The sequence below is a fragment of the Camelina sativa genome, chromosome 11 (genome assembly GCF_000633955.1).
Source record: "Camelina sativa cultivar DH55 chromosome 11, Cs, whole genome shotgun sequence".
In the NCBI taxonomy this organism is placed as follows: domain Eukaryota; kingdom Viridiplantae; phylum Streptophyta; class Magnoliopsida; order Brassicales; family Brassicaceae; genus Camelina; species Camelina sativa.
Genome location: NC_025695.1, coordinates 43,785,914 through 43,811,852, shown reverse-complemented (window position 1 = coordinate 43,811,852; position 25,939 = coordinate 43,785,914). Strand labels below are relative to the sequence as shown.

Here is a 25,939-nt window from a genome sequence, read left to right as displayed (position 1 = left end):
TTCATGAAACTTTCTCTCCTGTTGCCAAGCTTACATCAGTTAAATTGCTTCTTGCTCTCTCAGCTATTCATGGTTTTTCTCTAACCCAGCTTGACATCTCTAATGCCTTTTTGAATGGTGATCTTGATGAAGAGATATATATGAAGTTGCCACCTGGATATGCATCTAGTAAGGGGGACTCCTTCCCTCCCAATGTTGTCTGCAAGTTAAAGAAGTCCTTGTATGGTCTTAAGCAAGCCTCTCGGCAATGGTTCCTTAAGTTTTCCACTACTCTTTTGACTTTGGGGTTTACTACATCTTATTGTGATCATACTTGCTTCTTTAAAATCACAGAATCTGTCTTCATGTGTGTGTTGGTCTATGTCGATGATATACTCATCGCCAGTAACAATGATGCAGCGGTGGATGTTCTAAAACAACAGCTTCATTCTTATTTCAAGCTAAGAGATTTGGGGCCGTTGAAATATTTCTTAGGGCTGGAGATAGCAAGATGGGCTTCTGGAATCACAATCTGTCAACGCAAATATGCTCTGGATCTGTTGGATGATACTGGCATGTTGGGCTGCAAGCCATCTCATGTTCCTCTTGATCCTGCTATCAAGCTTTCGAAAGATACATGAGGTGACTTTGTTGATGCTAAGCCTTATCGGCGTCTCATTGGTCGCTTAATGTATCTGCAGATCACGCGACCTGATCTAACATTTGCTGTCAACAAGTTGAGTCCATATTCAGAGGCTCCTCGTAAAGATCATTGGCAAGCTCTGCACACTATTCTGACGTATATCAAAGGAACAGTGGGTCAAGGCTTGTTTTATTCCTCCAAGTCTGAATTACAACTCATTGGTTATGCGGATGCTGATTATGGTTCGTGTGTGGATTCCAGAAGGTCTACTAATGGATATTGTTTCTTCTTGGGTTCTTCCCTTATCTCTTGGAAATCTAAGAAGCAACAGGTTGTTGCAAAATCATCTGCTGAAGCTGAATACCGAAGCATGTCCTTTGCTTCTGATGAACTTATGTGGCTCACATTTTTCCTCAAAGAATTTCAGGTTCGTCTAGTAAAGCCTACTCTCTTTTACTGTGACAATGAAGCATGCGATTCACATCGCAATCCAGTATTTCATGAGTGTACAAAGCACATGGAAAAGGACTGTCACAGCGTTCGAGAGAGGTTACTTGCAGGTTGGTTTCAGTTGATTCATGTTTGTTCTGAGGAACAACTTGCAGATCCATTCACAAAAGCTCTTCATCCTGCTCCATTCCGCTATTTAATAGACAAGATGGGTCTGATCAATCTCTTTGTCCCATCTTGAGGGGGACTATTGTAATGTATCTGTTTTTGATAGCTAAATATTGTGCACTCGTATTGTATAAACCCGTTATAATTTTTTTGTGTTCTGGTTTAGGTGTATTAAGTAAACCATGTTAGAGTCTATATATAAGGCAATCTATGTACATTTTATCTGTTTAATGAGAATGAGATTAATTAGTTCTATTAGTAAAAGAGATAAACCCTAAAATCTTAATTTGTTTGTTCCAATGTCTTAAGCTAAAACAGAGGAAGGGAACTGAAAAGCCTGTCAGTGAATTTTAGATATTTTTTACTTGATTTCTTTATGCTAAAAATCCATAAACATATATGTTACGATAATGGATTTTTCTTTTTTTTTTCGTCACTTGTTCAATCAAACCTTAGATAATGATAGATTTGTTAATACAGACGAAGCATTCTAGGCTTTGTAACCATGAACAAGACAATAAACAAATCAGTTTCCAAGAAAGTAATAGCTTTAAATCCTTTTCAACAATGTAAATTTTTTCTTCTGCAGTCAACACACTGTAAGCTCACATGCTCTTGAGCCTCTCCTTGCAAATACCAATTCATCGATCACTTTAAGTCTGCACGCCAAAGTGACTAATTCAAGATCGATAGTTGCTGTCACTAATCGCTTTGCGTTCTTCAAAATATACATAACAATTTCTTTCTCTTCTTCTCTTCCTTCATAGTGTCTCCACTCGAAGGATTTGAGATTGAACAACAAACATTCAGGAACACAACTCGGTTGAATCCAGCCAACTTTACGATCCACAGCCATCCAATGATTCTACAATCAAATGTTGTCGAAAATAGGGTTGCATTAGACATTAGATATATACCTTGAAACCAGAAAACTAGTCCTAAGCTAGGAATTTACATTCTTTGGGTAGAGATGAAAGTTACCATCGCAAGCTTGAGAATTTGAAGTTTAGGGGAATGTAGGAGCACAGACACAAACATATTCGACCAGTTCTCTGAGCACACACATAGCACCAAACGCACGAGTTGAAGTAACATGCTACCAGTAGGATACTGCGCCTGCAGAGGGCAAGACATATAGCAAAAGAGCAAAGCAAAAGATTCAATATTTACAGGTTGCAAGTGTTAGAAACCCATATAGAAGCATCAAGTGAGAACAACATTACCTCCTCATCCAAACATAGAGAAAGGCGTTTGATAGAGGTAAGAGATTTCAGAACATGCTCATGGCGGTTCAAGGTTTGAAGATTTGCCTCGACAAGCTCTGGTGTATTACCGATCATAGTAACTTCACCAAAGTAATCTAAAATGCTCAAGAGCTTCAAAGAATGGGAATGTATCACAAACAAATGATTATCAGGTCCGAACTCTAGTGATGAACTCCTAATGCTCAAACTCCTAAGGGATGATGGCGCATCGACAGTGAAACTTGCAACATTATCATTTCTACAAGTTTCTACATGCAAATCTTCTAGAACAGGACAACTGGAAATAATCCTACAAAAAGATTCCTCATCTGAGTACTTCACAGATAGAAGGCGCAATGTCTTGATGGATCCAAAGCTAGACCTAGAAGGAATTTCCAAAAGAACCACCCTGTGGAGTTCCAAGGTCTCAAGTGTTTCACATCTAAAGAAGCTACTCGGCAATCTAATAAGCCCATGATCAAAGTTAAAACTTATCTTCATATCACGCACGAAACGTTCCACTGCAATTCTAACCCATAAGTCAACCTCCAAAGCAAGACGATCTGAAGCAACGTTGAGATGAAAAGTTACCAGTACAGGTGCCTTATGAAATAGCAAAGTGCTGTAAACAAAATGTGACAAATCTCTCCAGTGTCTCTCTTTAGTCTCAGCATCTTCATCTTCATCTGAGTAATCTTCAAAGATGAGTCTTGGCACCAGTGTCCAAAGAGACTTCCATCGTTTAGACAAAATGCTCATGGCGATTGCATCTTTTGTTTCGACTAATGACAGTATCTTGATGAGCAAATCATTCGACAACTGACTTATCTTGTCCATTCCAAAGCTTAATTCCCAAAACCCCAAAATCAAAGACGAAAAGACGAAGACTTTCAACCTGGAAAAACAACAAAAGATTTCTCATTTGAGGATTTCTCAAAAGCAAATTCGAAACCAAATCAAGTAAAATTGAAGCCGACAATCGAAACATGCCTTAGTGACGATCCTTTTCATATAGCGAAGAAACAGGATTTTTCCACTCACACCAGTTCGTCATTTGAGAAATGCGATAAACCCTAAAAGTCCTTCATTTTAAACGAAACTGGAATACAAAGAGGCAAAAACTGGATCTTTTGGATCGAACCCATCACCTTGTGTGGGCCAGTAAAAATATTACACTTTGAACCGCAACTCTTTATTTATGTGTTGGTGTTAAAAAGTTTCTATCTTTCACACTTAAATAGCGAAAGATTTGTTAAGAACAGACTGAATTGTTAGCCTTTGCATCAAGAACCAGACAAAGTTGTGAGAAAATTATCATATAAATCCACATTTAAAGTACAAAGATAGTTGGAAAATTTTCGAAACTTGGGTGAGATTAATTTCTATATCCCATTGTAAAGCTCACATGCTCTTGAACTCCTGGTTGCAATTTCCAGTTTCTCAAACATCTTATGTTTGCGAGCCAACTTGACTGAGTCAGGGTAGATAGTTGCAGTCACTAATCGGCTCGCGTTCTTCAAAATATACATGGCCACTTCTTTCTCTACTTGTGTTCCTCCATAGTTTCTCCATTCAAATGTTTTGAGTTGGTACAAAAAACATTCAGGAACACGCTCGGGCTGGATCCAACAAACATTACGAACCATAGCTAGACAATGTCCTGGTTCTGCGATCAATGCATTACACTGTCAAAACCGGAAACCAAAACATGACTGATAAATTTTCACTCATTGGACAGGGAAAAAAAAAACTACCAGCTCAAGCTTGAGAACTTGTAGTTTAGGGGCATGCTGGAGCACACTCACAAGCATATTAGTCCAATTATCTTCACAGGTACATAGCTCCAACCATACAAGGTGGGATAGAACGATACCAGTAAGAAACTGAGCCTGCATATACATATAACATGATATCAGCAAGGGAAACAATGTACTTTTTTTTTTTCAGATCATCAAGCTCATAAGTCATAACTTCCCATCGTGAATAAGATGTCGGATATGTCCGTTGAATTTTCTATAGGCACAATTAATCAAAAATATGTTGAGATTAACAAATTACCTCTCCAAATAAGCAGAGATAAAGACGCTTGACAGAGGTAAAAGGTTCCAGAACCTTGGCATAGAGGCACTCGTATTGAAGATTTGCCTCTACAAGTTTGAGCATATTACCTATCAGATTAAGTTCACCAAAGTAGTCCACAACTTTCAACTGCTTCAAACCATGGGAATGTATCACAAACACTTCATCAGAATTTGGTATATCTCGTAATGTATGAGAAATGGATAAACTCTGTAGGGACGCCACATTAACAGTGAATGTCACCACATTGTCCTCTTCACAAGTTTCCACAACCAAATCTTCAAGAACAGGACAATTTGATATAAACCGAGAGAAAGATTCCTCATCTGAGTACCTCACAGAGAGAAGGCGTAACTTCTTGAGAGATCGAAAGCTAAAACGACAAGGAACATCCAAAGCAATCACCCTGCAGAGTTCCAAAGTCTCAATTGTCTCACATCTAAAAAGCCTACTTGGCAACCTAACAGGGCCATGATCATTATAAAAACTTATCTTGAGATCACGAACAAAACGATCAAGTGCGATTCTAACCCATAAACCAACCTCGGAACCGCTACACTCTGAAGCAATGTTGAGATGAAAGCTTTCAAGAACCGCTGCCTTATGTAACAGCAACGTCCCGGATACAAACTGCGCCAGGTTTCTGGATTGATTCTCTTCTTCATCTTCATCCTCTGAGTCTGAGTTAACATCAAAGACAAGTCTTGGCACCAATGTCCAAAGAGACATCCATCGTTTAGACAAAGTGCTCATGGCGATGGCATCTTTTGTTGGAACTAGTGATAATATCTTGATGAGTAAATCATCGGACAATTGACTAATTTTGTCCATCACTCCAAAGTTTCACAACTCAGAACCGGAATCATGAACTCAAAAGACGGAAAGATAAAGACTTTTCCACTTGAATTGAACCTGGAAACATCAGGAATACTAAAGAACCGTGAAATTTCAAAAGGGTATCGGTGAGGGATCAATCAAGGTCAAGGCTTGTCGCAATAGATAGAGAGAGTAACATATACAGACTAAATCGGACCCTTTCGTAACTTCTTCTCGTCACATTCGAAGGAGCAGAGAGAGTTCACAACAGTCACACATACACACTCACAAGTTCGTCGTCACTTGAGATTAATTTGAAACCTAAATTCCCAAATTGATTTTTATCCAATGTTTTAATAACCGAACGAGCGAACCGGATATTAAACTAATTGACTATGATCAGCTAGCCTTATTATTACATCAAGAACCATAACCGGATATGACTAATTGACATTTATTTTATTTTTGCTTAGGAAATCAAATGTATAAAATAAAATAAATAAATAAAAAACAATATCAAGAAACGCAAAGTAATGACAATTTCATATTCTTTTGAAGACAAATTTAAAGGCTTTTAAAACAAACAAAAAAAAACAAAAGATAAAAGATAAAAGTACAAACTGGATTTTTAACTACATAGGTAGGCATTTGTTTCTTGGTTCTTGAAGGTTTCATATCAAAGGACTTGATGAGCATTCCCGTAGTATCGGTTAATGAGCGACGACTGCAAAACGTTAAAAAAAAAAAGCAAACAAAGGATTCACATTTTCAGAACAAATAGGGAGAAGGTGGTGGGTTAAATAATGTTATTTCTTTTGTGCTTACCGTCTGGAATCTAGGAACGTCTGGTGAAGGCTGAGGGTAGAATTTGTAGAACTTCATGTTTTGGAAGGCTTCCTTAGTTTCTTCGCTCATTTCTTCTATCGCTTTCAGTCGAGCTTCTCTTGCCTGCGAGAAATGAATCACACCATATTTAGCAAACAGTCTCACATAAAATGTACAGCTTACATATCTTATCTCAGTCTGGTTACATTTTTTAATACCTCTCGTTTAACTTTCATTGCTTCTCCAACACGCGCTGTGACAAATTCCTGAGGAAAAGAACGATGGTAATTAAAGATACACTCAGGCGTCATGAATTGAGAATTGTGTGACAGCCTCACACTTACTTTGAATTCATTCTTTTGTTCTGCAGATAATTCTCCATCTTGAATCAGTCCATCAACAAATTCCTGATATAAGATATGAGACAAAAAAAGATTCATCTCAACATCAATCATCATACCATGAATGCAATTTGCACTCTCTTAAAACCAAATGAGGAAGTAATTAAACTTAAACCAAACGCAAACCTCAAGCTTTTGAAGCTCCCAGTTAAAAATACATACAACCTGTAAAAAACAGAACAATGTTCTCTTATCAAACCATTTCATGTAATACTAGTAGACCTGTAACTTCCAACACAACAGTCATTGCATAGTCAGAAATTTTTACCGGCGGATTAGAGGGAAACAATATATCGACTACAGCATCATGTTCAATTTCAGATTCCTCAAATGGTTGATAGAAATCTGCAAAGCCAAAATGAAACACAAGAGATCTTAGATTTTTTTTATTGCGTAGTATCACATTAGCAACAATGAACATACATTTATGGTATAGTAATAAAACTCACAAGCACGGCAATAGGAGGACTTCTTCGCATCATCTTCATTCATATCTCTGAGAGCATCTCTGCAGGTAAATGTACAAAGCTAAATTAAGTACATGCCAGAACTGGTAGGTTCAAACTATACTCTTGTATAAAATCACCTTCATTACATGCACCTTAAAAGAAAAAATCCCTTCATCTGATACATGTTTCTTACCTAGTCAGAGTACAGCGCATGCTGAAAATTTGAGAGTTCATCCTATCAACTTGTCCATCTCTGCAACAAGAACAACGCAAGAGTAATTAGCAACTGCATGTAAACATCAAAAGTAAGACCGTTAGCATATATAACCTCTGTCTCTCGTTTCAATGATTTAGGCCATACCAAACGTAAGCAAATGTGCAGCATATAAAAGTTGGAACTCATGCATGGTACCTATTTTCAGAAGGAACGTAAGGAACCCATTCCATCCCCATCTGCTTCATTGGAATTATTTCCATTCCACGCTGAATCGATCCGATATCTAGCTTGTCAGAAGGCGGAACGGGTGATTCAATCTGCAAAATATAAAATAATATATTATGATATCAGTGGATGGTATTGATAGCAGCAAGCAGACCTTTTGATATATAGAGAGATTTCAAAACAGTTATTACTTACAACAATAACTGTTGGGACATTGATAATCTTGTGTGCATCTTCGTCAAGCTGAACTGTTAACATATATAAAATGTAAAAAAATTAAACAAGAACTAGAAGCAAAAAAAATGTTAAAGGAAAAGGAAGAGAGAAACATCATCTTACGTTCTGCACCTCCAAAAACATAGACTGTCTTCCCATAGAGCATTCCTCCTTCTTCAAATGCTTCCTGAAACATATTAAAGAACCTCTCAGGCGACATCAACAATATAAAATTAACCTGGAGAATGTAGTAATAATCCAAAACAACTTACTTCAAGAGTTTTGAAATTCCAATTGAAACCATCGTAAACTGTATCTAACTGATCCACCTGCAATCACAATTTTAAAACAACCAACCTTAAGCAAAGAATTATAATATTCATGGTGGAGACAGTAACTCCGATCAATTTCTCAAAACAATATAATATTACCTCAGTTCCCACTGGAAATGCAGCTTTCCACAAATCTTTCTGAAAAACACATACCAAAAACAAGCGCACATGTAAATTTTCCATTCATACTACACACTTGCATCGATAAGAAAAGAAAAGAACACAATCCCTCAGGTGCTCATGCTATATAAAACCCTAAACCCCTGATCAAGAAACGCTACCATGTTTTCGGATAATGCGAGAGGAGAGGAGAGCGATGTGTTTGCTACTCTTATGAGGTGTATGTGTAAACAAAGAGAAGAGATGAGAAGAGATGAGATGAGAGGGGATGAGAGGGAGATTTGGGGTTTTAAAACAGAGAAATGGGAAGCTTCAGTTTCACGCTGATAACTTATCACCGTTAGATTCTTTCTGTCTGCAATTTTCACGCAGCTTTCTCCACCGTTGGATCTTATTTAGCTTACTGTAGACGCTAGCGTTTTTATTACAGTTTCTTTCCTTTTATTACCACGCGATGGATTTTGTACTTTAAACCAGACAAAAACCGGTTCTATACCAACCTAACCGCAATTTCTTAACTGATCAAGAAAAGGAAGAGAACGATGTTGACGAGATTACCTGCGATTCTCAAACAGAACATGAGGAGAAAAGAAGAGAACGATGTTGTCGTCGTCGCCGCCCCCGAGACTGTTTAGTGAAAGTGTTGTAGGGTTTATTTTGGGAGTTTTGAAATTAAAAGGTTTCAAGTTTGATCTGTCACCCCAATCGGTTTAACCAACAATCCCAATTTGCGGAGTGTTAAACCGAACTATTTAACCTTTAACCGGCCATGAGTCCATCACACATATGATCAGTGTAAAAATCTCAACAAACTTTACTTGAATCTTTTGTCTCAGTGATTCACAAGCTTTTACATATACAAAAGCAAAAAAAAACTCACTGAAGCTGTGAAATACCCTAAATAGTGTACAAACTCCATAAGAAAACTTTTTCCATTGGTGTAGCTTCTTCTACTACATTGGATTCATGACAACGTCTCCTTCTAACATCCGCAACACCTTCATTTGATGAGAGAACACCGATTCCATTAACGTCCGAAAAATTCCATCAAAAATCAATGTAGAGGTAAGTGTTTTTTTGAGATGAGTTATGGGGTAGCAAACCTGAGACATTCGTGGCCTCGAGTTAGGGTCACGGCGAATGCAGAGGTAAGCACATAGTGCCATACAGTAAACTTCTTGCTCACAGTAGCAATTCATTAGACGCGGATCAAGAAGTTCGTTAATGGCTTGTTTCTGCAACAACGGTCTTGCCTGCAAACAAAAGAGTATAAAAATGTAAGCATCTGAGCTTTAAAGACTTAATACTTTGATGTTTTTTGGTGTTTTTACCCATTCGGTAAGACATTGTTGACCTTTAGGACGTTTAATGTCCATAGCTTTTCTTCCTGTGATAAGCTCAACTAAGACAACCCCAAAAGAGTAAACATCTGCTTTCTCTGTAATCTGTCCGCTTTGTGCATATTCAGGTGCTAAGTACCTGAAGAATAACAGAAAAGTTCATGTTGGCTACTGTGTTAAACAAGTATAAATCAAGAAGAAGGATATCTCAAGACCATGCCATAAGATTGATTACCCGAAAGTTCCAATCACTCGAGTTTCAACTCCTTTATCTCCTTCTGGTTGCCATCTCGCTAGCCCAAAATCTCCAACCTAGGATGTTAAAAAGTTTCAAGCTTTGCACAAAACAGAAAGACAGAAAAGGCTTTAAGCATGTTTTAGTCATTCTTTTTACCAAAGGCTCAAAATCATGAGTGAGGAGAATATTGTTAGGACGCATATCCCTATGAACAATGCAACCGACTCTGCATTCTTCATGAAGGTATCTCAAACCACGAGCTGCTCCAACCGCAATCTTTTGTCTCGCTGACCATCCCAACGGCTCTCTCCCCAAACCTACAAAACTTTTCATTAATAACAACGTTTCGGAAAGAAAAAAACACGAGAATGTTCTTCTTTGTATACCAAAGAGTAGAAACTTTACCATAAAGATGAGAATGCAAGGATCCATTGCAAATATACTCATAAACAAGCAACCTTTTCCCATCCTCCACGCATAGTCCAATGAGCATTACAACATTCCGATGTTGTGCACAGCTCAAGACCTCAACTTCAGAGCAGAATTCTCTGTCACCTTGTGTACTAGCAATCTTATACTGTTTGACAGCAATGATTTGACCATCTGGTAAAGTTCCTAAGTGCACTGAACCAAACCCACCTTCAGCCAAGAAACTTCCTTTAGAAAAACCCTTTGTTGCGGTCTCCAACTCGCCAAAGGTGAACCATCTTGGTGGGTTTCCGAATTTAGGTGCCTTGTGTTGACATATGGTACATAGTGGAGGAGGTCCAGGAGCTGGCTTTCTTGATAAAGAAACCACTTCTCTCACGCTTTTGTTTAAGCATGTATCAGATTTACGTATTTCCTTTACTACTGGTTCAGGTTCTTTCTTCGATAAAGTGAGCCTAAGAACTGAGAATCTTGATTTCCTAAGAGTTTCGGTTTGAGCTTTCGATAAATCCCCACTAGGACTCAGAACATCAGCTGAAGTCACAGGGTGAGAAGATGAAGAGGCCATTGATAAAGGACTCCACTTTTCACCATCCGAGTCAGAATCAGATTCAAAGAAACTCTTGTTTCCATCACTGATCCACGAATTCTCGTTCTTGAGTCCCTCAAAGACTCGAGAAGCTAAAAACGGCGAGGCTCCAGCATCAGAGCTAGATATTGATGAAGTGCCAATGTCAGTATGTGAAGAACCTTCTTGGTCTGGACTGCTAGCTGGAGTCACAAACGGTTCCCTCAGCTTTTTTCCGGGTCTTGAGCTTCTCCGAGACTCAACAGACTTTGAGGTTAGCCTCGATATAGCTTCTGGATGCTCTGTATCTGCATTTTTCACCAAATTGAGACGAAGAACCTTTGGCTGTGACTTCTTGATTACCACAAGATTGCACTCCAATTGCTCAATACAGCATTTCTTCTCATACTTCAGTCCCCTGTTCAATAATTCTCAAAAATATCACCAAAGCTGTTTCCAAAACTATGCATTTGCAACACACACACACTAACACTTAAAACATATTAGTGTTACCTGTCCAAAATCACCCAATTTGAGTTGGATTTCTTGGCTTCAGCAGCAATAACTCCATCAGGTGAAGCAAAAACAATTTTGATTCTGACATTTATCTGCATTATAAAAGCAAAAGAAACTCTCTATGATCCCATTAACCAAAAAAAAAAGCTGTTACTTTTATAACCTACATGAATAAAAAGTTTGTTTTTCCTACCTTCTCTGCATCATAAACATTGTGTAACTGAAACATCATCTGAGAACAGGACTCATGAATATCATCTTTCCGATCTGAATTCGTTCCAGCAAGAAACCTTCCATAACCTGAGGCACAGTCACTGGTAAACCTCGAAAACCCCCAAATCTTTTTACCTGAAAAAGCCAAGAAACAAAAAGACTTAACTCTTTACACATTAAATTCACATTCTTCTCCTCAATAATTAATATAACCAGACACAAAACCAATGCAAATTCTGACTAAATAATTAAGAACAACAGTCCAAGATCTCAAGTTGTTCCCATAGTAACTCTGCCTTGCTAATTAGAGACAAGAGAAGGGAAGAGAAAAGGATGAATTACTTGTATAATTAGAAGGAACAACGACAAGAAGCCTAATACGATCTCCAGTTTGAACAACGTGAGTTAAAGTCCATAAAAGAGCTGCCTTTGGGATCTCCTTTGAAGCTCTAACAGCAACCATCACTTTCTTCCCCACTACAACGCCTCTCTCTTTACAACTCTTCTGCTTCATTCTCTAGATTTAGAAAATCACAACCCCAGAAATTGAAAGAAGCCCTAAACTAAACCACCCAAACTTCTTCTTCTTCAACCCTAGTTTACAAACACTTTTAACACTTCTCTCAATCTAAACCCACTTTTGTTCTGAAATGAGAAAGTGGAAGTATCACGCAATCCAAGATGCTTTAAAGAAATATTAAAAAAAGCTGAGAAATTTACGCGTGTGTGAGTGTGTGTAAGTAAATGTGTGAGATTCAATGTCTCTAAGAAACACAAAGAACAGATGCACAAAACACAACAGCACAAGAACCCATAGTACACTGTACTCTCTCTCTCTCTCTCTCTCTCTCTTTCTTTTTCTTAATAGCCAATCCCTAGATCTCTCCCACACACACACATACTCTCTTTCTTGCTGAGAAATTTCAAAGCTTTTGGTTTGGGTTTAGAAGACTTTAAGCTCCACGAAAATGGTGTGAGCATTGCTTTGCTGTAGAAAACAAGAAAATTTTGCTCATACTTTTGTAAAGTGGGGCCAAAAAAAAGCTGATGTTGTAAGTCAGATTTTGGATTTTTTTTTCAAAATACTAAATTTCTTCGACAAAATCAGAGGAATTTGGTAGAAGAGTAAACAAATATCTTAAAAGGAAGAAAGATATATAAACTGAGGAGAAAGAGGACAAATAAGAAGTATATTGGATTTGTAAGCTCTGTTTCAAGGAAGAGACAAGAAAGACAATGGTGTTATTATTATTATATGATTAGAGAGTTTCTTTCTTTCTTTCTTCTCTATTTGTTGTCTGTCTCTGCATTTTTAAAAATTTATTCCAAGAATAATAAAAAGGAATAAAGAAATATTCACAAAGTACTCTGCTTTATTCTAAAGAGAGCCAAAAAAGAAGCCAAGGATGATGATACATTGATACTTAATTGAATTCCTTATAACACCTTTTTTTTTTTGGCTCAATTTTGTTGATTTGATTTTTTTTTTTAATTTAGTTGTGAACAAATTAAGACCGTTTCTTTCTTCATGGACAAGTTATGGCCAACTTTTCCAAAAAAAAAGAACATTATAGAATCGGTTCTCATAATTTCATTCACTCGAAAAAAGAAGAGTACAAAATGAGAATGATATATATAATTAAGGAGTTGAACGTTGCACTTGTGCATGCTTTTCATGTATGCTTTTATTTCTTTCAGTGGAGAAAGTGAAAAACAAAAGTTGAGTAAAGTTGGTTTGCACTTTTATTAAAGCATGAAAGGTGCTTCAATAAATCAAAGTCTAGTGATGCGATCGAATATATCATATGTTATCTTGGAATTTAATCAAATATTTTAAGATCTTACGATTTTTCTTTTAAAATATGTATATATACTGTTGTTAAAGTAAAAAAAAAAGGATGAAAACAACAGTTTGGATTTAATAGCAGCATGAGCCACTTGTCGACCTTCCATATAATCACATGGCTCCTCATAGCTTCAACGCGGTTAGCATCATTTAGTTACGACAAGCCATCAAAACAAGTACTAAACATGATGATGAGTCAAAAATAATGATACGACACTTTAACTGTCTTGGGCGTGTGATGTGTGCATATACAATGATTAATGATATACCTTCGAACTTCCAAAGTGAGAAGGTCGATCACCAAAAGGTCTCTATTGTGCGTTCGACGTATCCCTATGCCACACACGACCCGGTTGATAAAATATCATCCGATGAATGAGATTAACCTTCAACAACATAATTTTTATTTGCTCATAAAACAATTATACAATGGCAAATGTTAATTTGATAAATACTGTCTCTAATCATAAATAATAATATATTTTTTGAAAAATCATTTAAGCCATATTTTGTAAATATTGATTTTATTCCGAAAACCTAACAAATAAATAAAATTGGTGAAAATGAATTATAGGTTTTCAATAGATTTTTTTTTTTTTTGGCTGAGAGAATAGAACTATTGAAATCTGTTATTTCTTTAAAAGTCAAATAAATGGGTACTAAAAATCCTAAAAATAGAAGATAATCTTAAAAGTCTTCATTAAGAATGTTTATATTCCCTTATGCTAATTACGTTCTCAACATTTGACTAATGTAGATAAAATATCAACTATTCCAACGGTAACTAATATATAAACCGTACAGAAGAAGCTTCACAGTTCCAACGGTCACTTAACACTTTTTTCTCGTGGGACTCGGACACAATAAAACAAAACACATCCACTTTTGGTTCGATACTTATCGGTTGTGTCTTTAATCTCTATCGGTTGTGTCTTTAATCTTTTGACCATATAAAAAGTATCATTGGTATCATCGGAATGGAATTTGGGGACGGCGTTTCCTTCGCCGTCGTCCCCACTGTCTTCAAGAGAGAAGACTACAAGCGCACTAAACACGACTCTGTTTTCTCCAAATGGCAGGTCCTCTCTCTCTCTGTCTCTCTCTCCGTTGAGATCGGTTTCTGTGTTTGGTTCTTTGCTCGATCTTGTGTTTTCTCTATAACTCATTTTGGGATTTCTCAGATTTCAACTGAAACGAGAAATCTGATCTTTAATTTTCGTGGAATTTGGTGTAAAGATCCCATTTTTAATGCCTAGTGTGTCTTCTTTGATCCCCAAATGCTTAAAATCTATACAATAAGAAGTTTGATCTTGTATTTGCATTTGCGTTGTCTATGGAGGTTTGCGGAAATGGGCTAAAAAAAAAGTCTTCATTTTCTCTGGATTAGATTTGGTAAGAGGTTACATTGCATTGCTACTTGAAGGGGGTTTGTTTGATGTTAGTTTTATCTCTTATTCGCATACACAGGTTCTGATAGGATCCAATGATTGGGAGGACTTCAATAACGGAAAAGACGGTGTAGGTAGATACAGAGTCCAGAATTTGCCCCGTAAATCTTTCCCGGGTCTGTATGAGATCGGAGTAGCGGTCATCAGTCAAGACCAAGGTCGAAAGCTTGAACCTGATGATGTTCTTGCTGCATATCTAGGNTTTTGATGCCTATTGTGTCTTCTTTGATCTCCAACTGCTTAAAATCTATACAATAAGTTTGATCTTGTATTTGCATTTGCGTCATCTATGGAGATTTGCGGAAATGGACTTTAAAAAGTCTTCATTTTCTCTGGATTAGAATTGGGCACTGGCTCTTAGTCTCATTGATTACATTGCTACTTGAAGGGGTTTGTTTGATGTTAGTTTTATCTCTTATGCGCATACACAGGTTCTTATAGGATCCAATGATTGGGAGGACTTCAATAACGGAAAAGATGGTGTAGGTAGATACAGAGTTCAGAACTTACCCCGTAAATCTTTCCCGGGTCTGTATGAGCTTGGTGTAGCGGTCATCAGTCAAGACCAAGGTCGAAAGCTTGAACCTGATGATGTTCTTGCTGCATATCTAGGACAAGCTGAAAGTGTTAGGACTAGACTCCAGCGTTATGGAAGATCCGGTGCTCATTTGCGCAATGTTTACAACCTTGTCGACTGTGAAACCGTTGAATCATCTCCAGTTAAGAAGGCTGTTACCGGGGGTTTATTTGAGGACATTTTCTCCAAAGGTGGCTCGATACTATACAGATGGGCTCCGGTAAGTATATGTCTTTTTATCTTCTCTATTTGTCTGTTAAGTATACAATTTTGATCTAACTCATGTGATTGTCTCATTGCTTTAATGTGACCTTATTAGATGGGATCTAAGAGGGTAGCTGAGGCAACAGAAGGGATGCTTTTGAGCACATTTGACTATGCTTGGAACAAAGGAAGTAACGGGGAACGACGCCAGCTTGATTTACTCAAGAAGCTCGGTGATCGCGAGTTTATGAGCAAGAGAAAGTCCGGTATATCACGAGTGTTTTTTCCTTTTCTTCGGAACCAAGTTGGTATCAGAATCAAAGGAGAGAAGCATGTGCTTAAAGAAGAGAGAAAGCTAAGCTCTGATGTTGATGAAGAAGAGAAGAGTAGTAATTTCCTCACTTCACTACTCAAACTCACCCGGTCTAGACCTCAACCGGTTTCAGACAGATTTGATGAGGTTGATGGTTCTTCTACTGATCCTGTCTGTAGAGTTGTACTTGAAAATGGAAGTTTTTGCAGTAGAAGTCCAGTTAAAGGAAGAAAGAGATGCGTAGAGCATAAAGGGCAGAGAGTTTGCCGTGTTTCACCCGTAAAACAGTCACCGCCGCCAAATCCTGAGATGTTCACCCGGCAAGATCATCACAATCATAATGATTCAGATGTTACCTGTGGAGTGATCTTACCTGACATGGAACCTTGTAATAAGAGACCTGTTCCAGGAAGAAAACGATGTGAGGACCACAAAGGCATGAGGATCAATGCTTTTCTCTTTCTTCTTAACCAGACAGATCGTGAGAAAACAGTCAAAGACGAGAGATCTGATCCTGAATCGCATAAAGAGTTAAGCGACGAAGAAGGTTCGCCTAGCTTCTGTGAAGCTACAACAAAGAATGGTTTACCGTGCACAAGAAGTTCTTCTAAAGGAAGCAAAAGGTGTTGGCAACATAAGGAGAAAATTTCCCCGGTATGTTTTCAACCAAAAGCCGCAAAAATCGTAGCTTGTGGAGTTAAACAATGCAATGGATTGATCTGTGAGAGATCTCCCGTCAAAGGACGTAAGAGATGTGAAGAGCATAAGGGAATGAGAATCACCTAATTAACCTCTTTATCACTTATTTAACCGGAATTGTTTGTACCAAACCGTTTTGGTTTCGGTATTGGTCTGCTGAAAGAATAATCTGTACCGGATGACTCAAAATCTCATTTTTGTTAATTTAAAATCAATTTTGATTTGTTCAGTGAACTTGAAATGAATAAAGGATAAACTGTTACGGTTATAGTTGCATATTTGCATCTTTGCTTGTATCTTTAGATGTTTTTAGATTGAAAAATACAGAAACCCGCCATTTCTCCACTCTGTTACTTTGGACGTCCACGATGCAAGGAACTGTAAACTCACCCACCTTTTTTCAACTTCCCCACACTACTTCCATAACTTTCTATCATCTCCTTATAATAATCACACATGTAACGAGAGTTCTGTGAAACTGTGGAAGAAAACATAGGCGAAGAAGAAATTCACAATCAGAAGCAGAGCCGTTTGTTCAGTATTGTTTTGTTTGACAATGTCGTTTGTTCTAATATCGAAGATGGCGAAGTTGAAGATTAACCATATACGACACACGTTTAGTACCATGCAAAGAAGCACAACCGTTATGCCGGTGCTAAGTCAATTCTTGAATAATAGGTATATCGTCTCATCTCATCTATTCACAATGTTGTTAAATTTGTATCCTTTGTTTTTATTTCACTTAATGTATCAACAGGTTGATCGGAGACGAATTCAGTTCTGACGCCATCGACCACACTAGGTTGAAGAGAGAAGACTACAAGCTGACTATACACGACACCGTTTTCTCCCGGTGGCAGGCAATGTCTCTCTAAGTTCTCTAGTCTTGTTACATTGTTATGGTAGCTTTGGTCTTACTCTGTTTTCATATGCGCATTATGATAGCTGAGCATAAACTTAAACTGCATACACAGCCTCTCATAGGACTCAATGATTGGAAAGATTTCAATAATGGAAAAGAAGGTGTCCGTAAATACAGACATGAGGACTTACCCCCTAAACATTGTGCGGGTCTGTATGAGCTCGGTGTAGCTCTCATCAGTGATCAAAACCTAGACCAAAAGTTTGATCCTGATAAAGTTGCAGCTACATATCTAGGACAAAGTGTAGACGTTAGATCAAGACTCCAGGATTATGGAAGAAGCGGTGGTCATTTGCCCCTCGTTTTATTTGAAGACGCATTCTCGCAACAAGGCTCGATTTTATTTAGATATGCTCTGGTAATTATGTCAATTGTCATCTTATATTATCTCGTTACTTCTGCTAAGTGTATATATATAAATTTGATCCTAACTCTCATATGATTGGTAATGATCTGCTTTACTGTTGTGATTCATCAGATGAGATCTAAGTGGGAAGCTGCTGCAACAGAAGAGATGCTTTTGAGCAGATATAATTATCTATGGAATACATGCAGTAACGGGGAACGACGCCAGCTTGATTTACTTATGAGCAAGAGAAAGTCACAAGTGTTGGTTCCTTCTCTTCCAGACCAAGTTGTTACCAGAATCAAAGAAGAAACGAGTAATAGTAATATCCTCGGTTCAATACTCAAACAGATGAAACCATTTGGTTAACCGGAGCAAACTACTCTGTCTCTGTATTTAAAGCACGTATTAACCAAGATTGTTTTGGTTTTGATTGGTTTACCGAAGCAATCTTTTGTATCGGTTTAATTTACTAATCTAAAGAACCAGTGACGTGTTTCTTCTATTCAACAGTGAACAAAGTTTGGTAAGAAGAACTGTCGGCAGAATCACCACCGTCGATTATGAGAAATATGAATCTAATCTAACGGTCATCTATAAGATATAAAATCAACGGCTCCGATTTGTTTCTAGAAAGCACGTTTAAAACACGCCACGTGGACAATCATTATCTTTTAATCTATGGATTTAATTATTTAAAAAAATTTCGGCTACCATATTGGAAACATTAACAGGTGAGGGAGATAGAAATCGGAATCGTTAAGATGCCACCGGCCGGAGAACTCAGAGATCAATCTCCATCGAAGAATAACAATACACAATCTTCCGATACTCAGTCCGCAGATGCAGCGGCGGCGGCGGCAGCAGCGATATCTGCAGCAGCTGCAGATGCGGAGGCTGCTGGGTTATGGACACAGATCAAAGCGGAAGCTCGCCGTGACGCTGAGGCGGAGCCGGCTTTAGCCAGCTATCTCTACTCGACGATTCTTTCCCACTCTTCTCTCGAACGATCTATCTCGTTTCATCTAGGAAACAAGCTTTGCTCCTCGACGCTTTTATCAACGCTTTTGTACGATCTCTTCTTAAACACTTTCACCTCCGATCCTTCTCTACGTAACGCCACCGTCGCCGATCTGCGCGCCGCTCGTGTTCGTGATCCCGCTTGTATCTCGTTCTCTCATTGCCTCCTCAATTACAAAGGCTTCTTAGCGATTCAGGTGAAATCCCTAATTCGCGATTTGGTTTTTGTGAAATTAGTTGATCCTTCAATTAGGTACAATCTGCATCGTTTGATTTATGAATGGTGTTTTTTTAGTTAGATTGGTTTTGTTGAATTTGAATTCAGGCGCATCGTGTTTCACATAAGCTATGGACACAGACTCGGAAGCCATTAGCATTAGCACTACACTCAAGAATCTCTGATGTGTTCGCTGTTGATATACATCCAGCAGCGAAGATCGGAAAAGGGATACTTCTGGACCACGCAACGGGAGTTGTAATCGGAGAAACAGCTGTGATTGGGAACAATGTTTCGATCCTCCACCATGTGACACTTGGTGGAACTGGTAAAGCTTGTGGAGATAGACATCCCAAGATAGGTGACGGTTGTTTGATTGGAGCTGGAGCAACTATTCTTGGAAATGTGAAGATTGGTGCAGGAGCTAAAGTTGGTGCTGGTTCTGTAGTCTTGATCGACGTGCCGCCTCGTGGTACAGCGGTTGGGAATCCAGCTAGACTCGTTGGTGGAAAAGAGAAGCCGACGAGTCTTGATGAGGAATGTCCCGGAGAATCGATGGATCATACTTCATTCATCTCGGAATGGTCAGATTACATCATTTAAAAGATATTATTATGATTGTTTCTGTGTTCTTGAAAGGGCAAACCTTTCGACTATTCGCTTGTAGAGAGATGTAAGTGGTTCTATGAACTGTGAGTGAGCTTTGATGTATTTGTAATTTTACAAAACGTCTTAGGATGTCGATACAATAAATGGCCTTCTTCTACTTTGGATTCGGGTTTGGCTCCGATTTACAGTTATCTGCATCCATTTTAAGGGCTCTAGAAAGATCAAGGAGCACTGGACTTGTTCAGACTAAGCGAACTTCGCCTTGATGCCGGTTCACGAGGAGTTAGGTTTTGCTCAACCGTTAATAACCTTATGCATATCTCTGCTGTCAAAAGTTGAAGGACGATCAAATATCAAACTAATAGGTTTTGATCTGGTTATCCAAATAGTTCAGGATCAAGACTGCAAACCCCATTGAATCTCGATATACAGGAAGATTCATATTCTAAATAGTGAATCTAAGCATAAAGATCTCTCAAGTCTTGAAGGAACCAAAGAAGGTGCAAAATGAATTTATTACTTGAATCTGCAGAGTCCATCACAAAACAATTGTTACAATGTCACAACAACAGAACATTTTACATATGTATAAGAAATGAAATAATAAACAACATTTTGTGGCTTCTTAACAAGAGAACTGTCGTGTCTGCTGACTACAAAAGAATGTGTTATATATATAAGGATGGCTTGAATTTTTCCTCTTCCGTCTTCTTCTCGAATCTCCCTAGTGATTTGTTCTATATCTACAAAAGCCCTAAGATTTTCTCCTCAGCAATTAGAACCAATGAATAAGTAGCACACAAACTTAAGCCGCTGAGAGTCGGGTTTTGATAGGCTTAAGCTTTAATCCCATGCTTTCAGGAGAGAGAAGCTCAGGTGCAATACAAGAAGGGCTAAGAGGACTTCTAGGGCTCTCTGTGAAAAGACATGGTCTATATAATCCATAACCCATCAAGAAATATTCCATTGGGATCAACATTGCATGCGGTTGCTCCTCTGTTACCATTGAACCACAAGCCTGAACCTAAAATTTTTTCAAGAAAACATCGATAAGTAGCCAGAAAACCAAACATGTTTTGATATGTAGAGTAGGATTTGTTTTCTCAAACCTCAACCAAAGCACAGTATCCTCTATCCAAAGTTGCTGCCATGTGAACAGCTTCTGAGTAGAAGGGAGATTGATCTCCGATGAAGATAAGTGTCCTGCATTTTAGTTTCTTCAATCCACTTGAGATGTCAGGTCTCCTGCAAGAGTAAATGTTTTGGTTTGCATAAAGTTAAGAAAGGCAAGATTTGACACCATGAATGAATGCTGCTTAGGTAAAGGTTTTGAAGTGGTTGTTATGTTACCGATCAATGGCGTCAAGAAACCGCATAACGTTTACGCTTTGTCTCTCATCAAGCAGCTAAGAAAATTACCAAAAGTGAAAGGTATCAAATCACTGATATAGAGAGATCTATCTATTGACTAATCAGTAAAAACGAGAGTTAAACACTGACTCTTCTGCAAGCCTGTGCTATATCTGACTCTGGAATCTCGACGTTACCACGAACTTCCTGTAGCAAGTAGTTGCAACCGGTTTCAATAAGAGAAATGCAACAAGTGTAGTAGAGAGCAATGGTCACTGCAGTGAACATACCTTACTAAAATATCTCTGAAGCAAAAATTCCTTTACCACTCCACACATCCCGTAGTAATATAACAACTTTAAGATAACCTTGTTGTAAAACCATTCAGACCAAGACGGGGCCTTGCATAATGGTGAGACAAGAATCAAACCGAGAACACGTTCTCTATGTTTCATCTGAAATTTTTTAAAACATAGAACAGATTTATAAACACAAATGTTTGTCTGAAGCAACAGACTATGAGAAGAGAAAAACGAAAAGGAACATACCGCGAATAAGGTGAGGATGTAAGCACCTGCAGTCACACCCATACACATCACAACTCCAAGGCTGAACAAAAGCTTATACATTGTTAGTTCCAACATTTTCATTAACAGAAAAAAAGTTGAGAGAGTCAATCATTACCCGAAAAAGTTAAGAACTTCAAGAATCTGATCTGCCAAGTCATCAGCAGAAGGAGCTGAATCATTAGGACAAATCGGAGCAGCTCCTAACTGCAAGAACTCTTCGTGAAAATGCAAGAAAACAATGACAATCATGTGAGTAATCACGCCAAGCAAAGTAATAACCAAACTAACTTAAAAAAACGAACTAAAATATGGACCTCATGCCCAGGTGGACTGATATGATAAATGCAGAAGTTATGTAGCAGCAAAGAAGCTGCTTCAGGGCAGAAGAATAATCCTTGGAAGCATGACATATCTGAAGAATGAAGCAACAAAAACATTCATAAGTTCAGCAAAAGAGACCAAGGATCCTGTAATTTAGCCTCTAAAGATTCCTTAGACTTACGGTTAAGGGCCAAATCAGGATAAGTAATCAATGCTGGCTTTTCTCGGTCTCCATACACAATGACAGATACAACACCACTTGCAGTTTTGACACGATGCTCCTGAACACAAGAAACCAGCAAATTTTTTAACAAAAAGTAACATGAACACCAACAGAAAACTAAGCTTTATAAGTGGTAACCATACTGTCCATACACTATCTCATACCATTGTCTTCTCCATATTGTTAAAACATGTGTCTGTTTATCTCCAGTAAACAGTTAATCTATTTACTAAAGATAGGAATATGACAACTGACTTTAGGTGGAAAAGACATATTTATATGTAATACACAAAATGAAACAATCTCTGTTAAAGCTTTTTCCATGTGCAGCTTTTACTACTTTAAGGGCAAAAAAAACAAAATCAAAACTTCATCATCAACAACCAAAGAGGATGGCCTAATTCTAATCATTGTGATATTTTATAAAAAAAGGGAATGACAGTGTAAATAAAGATGAGCTAATATGAGTGTTAATGAGATAATAAAGAAGCATTAGTCTTATTAAACAATGGATTAAAGGTAGACAAAAACAGCTGGAGTTTTCTTTATTCTCATAATTTTATAAATAAAAAAGGCAATAAGACAAGAATATGGAATACAAAAGAAGAAGAAGATATCTTTGAATAGAGAAGAAGATCCCAAGAATAATCCCATCTGGAAAGAATCATAAAACAAAAAAAAAGAAGTTTCACAAATCCACAAGCAAAGAATTTTTCAAGAACCAATTTTTTCTTTTTGTTTTTCTCAAATGTGTGAAACATAATTGAAATCTTAATCAGAAAATGTATGTTCTTCTCCAAATCTACATAAAGATTAGATTTTAAGCAAGTTTAAGATAAACCCATAAACGAAAGTTTCGAACTTTGATTCGGATCCGATTTCAAGAAACCAAAAAAAAAAAACAACCGAGAAAGATTTGGAAATTGGAGAGTTAAAAAGAAGGGAATGAAAATGAAACCTTGCCACCAAGATAGATCGTTTCAACGTCGACGGAAACGGCGCCGTATGAGTCAGCCATTGGCAACAAAAGCTCCTCAGCTTCCGACGTCGCCGTCACCGTCGTCGTTTTATTAACAGCTGGGATAACAAAAAGCTTCTTCTTCTTCTTCTTCTCCCAACCTCTAGATTGTTTTTTGGCTTTTCTGTAGCTTATATACAAAGCGAATCCTTTTTTCTCTTTCTCTCTCCTCTCTCTCTCTCTCTCTCTTAAGACCTCTCTGGAAAAAGAAACGAATTTTTTTTTTTGTTTTTTTTTTCCTTCTTCGTTTAGTCTCTCTCTCTCTCTTAAATTTTGCCGTGATTTCTCCATAGACGCCGGTAGTCGTAACATGACACGCGAACGGTAAAAAAAAATTAATTTGGCTTTTATAAAAATGTAAAAAGATTTTTTTTTTCTTTTTTAAATATGAGGACAAGTTGAGGAAGGTGGGAAAAATTGGTTGCAAATTAATAACCGAAATTAAAAACTAAAACTGAATATAACTTTTTTATTATTTTCTAAAAATTGAAACAGAACGGATATACTGCATACAAAATAATTTTTCATTGATGCAATTTTAAATATTATTATGTCATATTTGTAAATTTTATTTAAATTAAAAACATACGTACATATAAAACCAGAAATTTCATCAAAATAAACCATACTAAATTTAATATACAAATGTTTTCAATATATTCCAAACTTTAATATAACTAATCACAATCAAATTCTTGTATTAACACATAACATTTTTTATGATAATTATTACTTTTATCAGTTACCAAGTAACTGGATTCACGAAAATAACTAATGTATAAATGAATTTGAATATAGTTAGAACATCCGGAAAAAAAAAACAAAATATTGGTTTTCAATGACGACGCACAAATTTTGGTTTCAAATTCAAAATGGTGTTAGTAAGGCCTTATTTAGTTGGATTCATACCTACAACTTCATCAAAATCTTTATTTTTTATAATCTATTTTAGTCAGTAAACTTCTTGTCTTTATTTAATCATCTTTCTTCTTCGTAATAAAAAGTTTCATTTTAGATTATATAAACATATTTTTGGAGTCCCTAAATAAGTTATTAAGTTATTGACATGATCAATAGGCCTACCATAATTGGATACAAAAAACCAATCATTGGCGAGGTCAGTTTCAGGAAGATCAGTTTCGTTAGATAACAAAAACAACGATTTGATACCCTTGCTAAAACCCCAATTATAAATAATTTGTTTTTTTTTTCAAAATCAATTTGTTCCTTTATTTATTATTAACTCTTTGCATTGTAATCATATAAAACCATTAATCTAATAAATGCAGAAGTTAAAACATACTTTTGGAATTTAAATTCATGGTTTGAAAAAAAATTAACAAAAAAGTTCAAATTTATCATAATTAAAAACACAAAAATATCAAATTTAGGATAATTATAATCAGTACTTATAAATAGGCCTGGACAAATTTAACCGAATCCGAAACCCGAACCCGACCCGAAATAAGCAGTTCGGTTTGGATTCGGGTGGTATTAAATACCCGATCAGATTTAGTTTCTTTAAAATTCGGATACCCGATCGGGTTAGGGTATTACCCGATATCCGAAGTAGATCCGAATCAACCCGAAATAAATACAAAATTGCATCTAAGTGGATTTGAACCTAGTACTTTAGACATTAATTGATGCATCATAAACCATTTTGCTATCTTGATTATTCTGTCATAGTATAAAAACATGAAGTATTTATATCTATTCATATATTCTAAAATTGACTTTTTTTTTTCTTTCTCAATCAACAGAATCGATAATTGTTTTATTTTTTTCCATACCCAGATCAATTTTACTAGAAACATGACAATTAAATCTAAAAAAAAAGAGTGATACTTTGTGGGGTTTGAGGAGTGAGTGAGGTTGGAAGATAAATATGAATCATAACATATAATTTGCTATAAATATTGTTAGTGTTGGTAGAGAATGTAAATGATTTGATTATTGAAGTGGTGGTAATGGATAAACAAAATTAGGAGTTTTGGCTGAAAAAAAGAAAGATGAAGAAAAAGGAGACAAGAAGAGGGATGTAGAAAGTTTTTTTTTTTTTTTTAATGAATTCGGGTAAATCCGAAATTACCCGAACCCAAAGCCAAATTACCCGAACCCGACCCGATATCATAAAATACCCGATCGGGTTTTATATCCGAAAATCTGAACCCGATCGAATACCCGAATGCCCAAGGATACTTGTAAAGAATTTTTGAAAACTTTTGAATATATTTTCTTATTCCTGGAAAAAGAATTATTTTTATCAAACAATTTAGCTTAGAATGTGATAAAAAAAAGACTTCAAAACTTTGAATATATTTTCTTTTTACAGACGAAGAAAATATGTTTATCAAAAAATTTAGCTAAGAGAATGTGATATAAAAACTTGAAAAACATATGGGGCGTTCCGAAAATCAAAGTCGGGACCTTTCACACCCAAAGGGAGAATCATACCACTAGACCAAACACCCTCATTTGAACATGTTTTAAATATAAAAAATATATTCGACAAGAGAAAGCTGAATTAGGTCTTTCATTTTGGGCCTTTAACGGGCCTTGCTAAAAAGTCACGTGCGGATCATGTGGTGTGTATTTCTCCATCTGCAATGCTCTCATAACATTTACATAAAAAGAGCCCTAAAAGCTGACTAACTGTGTATCATCATCGCTCTCTCCGCATTTTCCCCATTAACCCTCCAATTTTCCCGCCTTAGTCTCACTCTCTTCCCGCCTTAGTCTCGCCGGAGAATCCATGGTTCAGAAGAAGCAAGCCGCCGCCGGTCCAG

The 25,939-nt window shown here is 37.0% G+C and overlaps 7 protein-coding genes across 9 annotated transcripts; 3 read left to right on the top strand and 4 right to left on the bottom strand.

The window, feature by feature from the left end:
- On the bottom strand, positions 1,671-5,681 carry LOC104726225 (F-box/FBD/LRR-repeat protein At5g56420-like). 2 transcript variants are annotated; one of them, XM_010445035.2, is made up of 6 exons: positions 4,543-5,681; positions 4,239-4,373; positions 3,475-4,150; positions 2,464-3,379; positions 2,222-2,356; positions 1,671-2,105 (listed from the first exon to the last, which is right to left on the bottom strand). In XM_010445035.2, exons 4-6 carry the CDS (start codon positions 3,319-3,321, stop codon positions 1,830-1,832), a joined length of 1,269 nt encoding a protein of 422 aa, XP_010443337.2. In that variant the 5' UTR covers positions 3,322-3,379; positions 3,475-4,150; positions 4,239-4,373; positions 4,543-5,681; the 3' UTR covers positions 1,671-1,829. The 2 variants fall into 2 exon arrangements, with proteins under 2 accessions (XP_010443337.2, XP_019088662.1); XM_019233117.1 differs by lacking the exons at positions 1,671-2,105; positions 2,222-2,356; positions 2,464-3,379 and having other exon boundaries at positions 3,480-4,150.
- Positions 5,901-8,519, bottom strand: LOC104726224. Its single transcript, XM_010445033.2, has 14 exons — positions 8,326-8,519; positions 8,144-8,182; positions 7,985-8,041; positions 7,836-7,899; positions 7,692-7,744; positions 7,467-7,588; positions 7,248-7,307; positions 7,055-7,113; positions 6,874-6,950; positions 6,732-6,770; positions 6,549-6,611; positions 6,423-6,470; positions 6,205-6,327; positions 5,901-6,103 (listed from the first exon to the last, which is right to left on the bottom strand). Exons 1-14 carry the CDS (start codon positions 8,326-8,328, stop codon positions 6,056-6,058), a joined length of 855 nt encoding a protein of 284 aa, XP_010443335.1. The 5' UTR covers positions 8,329-8,519; the 3' UTR covers positions 5,901-6,055.
- LOC104726223 (inactive protein kinase SELMODRAFT_444075-like) lies at positions 8,903-12,733 on the bottom strand. Its single transcript, XM_010445032.2, has 9 exons — positions 11,811-12,733; positions 11,449-11,603; positions 11,253-11,347; positions 10,148-11,157; positions 9,899-10,059; positions 9,740-9,816; positions 9,496-9,643; positions 9,268-9,417; positions 8,903-9,162 (listed from the first exon to the last, which is right to left on the bottom strand). Exons 1-9 carry the CDS (start codon positions 11,980-11,982, stop codon positions 9,118-9,120), a joined length of 2,013 nt encoding a protein of 670 aa, XP_010443334.1. The 5' UTR covers positions 11,983-12,733; the 3' UTR covers positions 8,903-9,117.
- On the top strand, positions 14,151-16,825 carry LOC104726222 (protein EFFECTOR OF TRANSCRIPTION 2-like). Its single transcript, XM_010445029.1, has 3 exons — positions 14,151-14,393; positions 15,194-15,559; positions 15,659-16,825. The coding sequence occupies exons 1-3, from the start codon at positions 14,292-14,294 to the stop codon at positions 16,640-16,642; spliced, it is 1,452 nt and encodes a 483-aa protein (XP_010443331.1). The 5' UTR covers positions 14,151-14,291; the 3' UTR covers positions 16,643-16,825.
- On the top strand, positions 17,112-18,220 carry LOC104726221 (protein EFFECTOR OF TRANSCRIPTION 3-like). Its single transcript, XM_010445026.1, has 4 exons — positions 17,112-17,233; positions 17,313-17,415; positions 17,530-17,835; positions 17,968-18,220. The coding sequence occupies exons 1-4, from the start codon at positions 17,112-17,114 to the stop codon at positions 18,190-18,192; spliced, it is 756 nt and encodes a 251-aa protein (XP_010443328.1). The 3' UTR covers positions 18,193-18,220.
- Positions 18,529-19,833, top strand: LOC104726220 (serine acetyltransferase 5). The gene is made up of 2 exons (XM_010445025.2): positions 18,529-19,040; positions 19,169-19,833. The coding sequence occupies exons 1-2, from the start codon at positions 18,588-18,590 to the stop codon at positions 19,661-19,663; spliced, it is 948 nt and encodes a 315-aa protein (XP_010443327.1). The 5' UTR covers positions 18,529-18,587; the 3' UTR covers positions 19,664-19,833.
- On the bottom strand, positions 20,167-23,385 carry LOC104726218 (pollen-specific protein SF21). 2 transcript variants are annotated; one of them, XM_010445023.2, is made up of 10 exons: positions 23,091-23,385; positions 22,091-22,190; positions 21,903-22,000; positions 21,704-21,792; positions 21,568-21,628; positions 21,310-21,474; positions 21,170-21,226; positions 21,020-21,075; positions 20,779-20,914; positions 20,167-20,693 (listed from the first exon to the last, which is right to left on the bottom strand). In XM_010445023.2, the coding sequence occupies exons 1-10, from the start codon at positions 23,148-23,150 to the stop codon at positions 20,475-20,477; spliced, it is 1,041 nt and encodes a 346-aa protein (XP_010443325.1). In that variant the 5' UTR covers positions 23,151-23,385; the 3' UTR covers positions 20,167-20,474. The 2 variants fall into 2 exon arrangements, with proteins under 2 accessions (XP_010443325.1, XP_010443326.1); XM_010445024.2 differs by lacking the exon at positions 23,091-23,385 and adding an exon at positions 22,297-22,737.

What these genes read in the sequence shown, in the direction of transcription:
- LOC104726220 (XM_010445025.2), top strand. Translation starts at nt 18,588, where the DNA reads ATGCCACCGGCCGGAGAACTCAGAGATCAATCTCCATCGAAGAATAAC. An exon ending in AAGGCTTCTTAGCGATTCAG is followed by an intron (nt 19,041 to 19,168) that starts GTGAAATCCCTA and finishes ATTTGAATTCAG; the next exon opens with GCGCATCGTGTTTCACATAA.
- LOC104726223 (XM_010445032.2), bottom strand. Translation starts at nt 11,982, where the DNA reads ATGAAGCAGAAGAGTTGTAAAGAGAGAGGCGTTGTAGTGGGGAAGAAA. An exon ending in CTCATGATTTTGAGCCTTTG is followed by an intron (nt 9,817 to 9,898) that starts GTAAAAAGAATG and finishes TTAACATCCTAG; the next exon opens with GTTGGAGATTTTGGGCTAGC. An exon ending in AACAATGTCTTACCGAATGG is followed by an intron (nt 9,418 to 9,495) that starts GTAAAAACACCA and finishes TTTTGTTTGCAG; the next exon opens with GCAAGACCGTTGTTGCAGAA.
- LOC104726222 (XM_010445029.1), top strand. Translation starts at nt 14,292, where the DNA reads ATGGAATTTGGGGACGGCGTTTCCTTCGCCGTCGTCCCCACTGTCTTC. An exon ending in CTGTTTTCTCCAAATGGCAG is followed by an intron (nt 14,394 to 15,193) that starts GTCCTCTCTCTC and finishes GCGCATACACAG; the next exon opens with GTTCTTATAGGATCCAATGA. An exon ending in TACTATACAGATGGGCTCCG is followed by an intron (nt 15,560 to 15,658) that starts GTAAGTATATGT and finishes TGACCTTATTAG; the next exon opens with ATGGGATCTAAGAGGGTAGC.
- LOC104726225 (XM_010445035.2), bottom strand. Translation starts at nt 3,321, where the DNA reads ATGGACAAGATAAGTCAGTTGTCGAATGATTTGCTCATCAAGATACTG. An exon ending in CTCTATGTTTGGATGAGGAG is followed by an intron (nt 2,357 to 2,463) that starts GTAATGTTGTTC and finishes TGCCCTCTGCAG; the next exon opens with GCGCAGTATCCTACTGGTAG. An exon ending in AAATTCTCAAGCTTGCGATG is followed by an intron (nt 2,106 to 2,221) that starts GTAACTTTCATC and finishes ATTTGATTGTAG; the next exon opens with AATCATTGGATGGCTGTGGA.
- LOC104726221 (XM_010445026.1), top strand. Translation starts at nt 17,112, where the DNA reads ATGTCGTTTGTTCTAATATCGAAGATGGCGAAGTTGAAGATTAACCAT. An exon ending in CCGTTTTCTCCCGGTGGCAG is followed by an intron (nt 17,416 to 17,529) that starts GCAATGTCTCTC and finishes CTGCATACACAG; the next exon opens with CCTCTCATAGGACTCAATGA. An exon ending in TTTTATTTAGATATGCTCTG is followed by an intron (nt 17,836 to 17,967) that starts GTAATTATGTCA and finishes ATGAGATCTAAG; the next exon opens with TGGGAAGCTGCTGCAACAGA.
- LOC104726218 (XM_010445023.2), bottom strand. Translation starts at nt 23,150, where the DNA reads ATGGCTGACTCATACGGCGCCGTTTCCGTCGACGTTGAAACGATCTAT. An exon ending in TTTCTTGACGCCATTGATCG is followed by an intron (nt 20,915 to 21,019) that starts GTAACATAACAA and finishes TTACTCTTGCAG; the next exon opens with GAGACCTGACATCTCAAGTG. An exon ending in GATACTGTGCTTTGGTTGAG is followed by an intron (nt 20,694 to 20,778) that starts GTTTGAGAAAAC and finishes AAAAAATTTTAG; the next exon opens with GTTCAGGCTTGTGGTTCAAT.
- LOC104726224 (XM_010445033.2), bottom strand. An exon ending in GGGAGCTTCAAAAGCTTGAG is followed by an intron (nt 6,612 to 6,731) that starts GTTTGCGTTTGG and finishes ATCTTATATCAG; the next exon opens with GAATTTGTTGATGGACTGAT. An exon ending in CAATGAAAGTTAAACGAGAG is followed by an intron (nt 6,328 to 6,422) that starts GTATTAAAAAAT and finishes CATTTCTCGCAG; the next exon opens with GCAAGAGAAGCTCGACTGAA.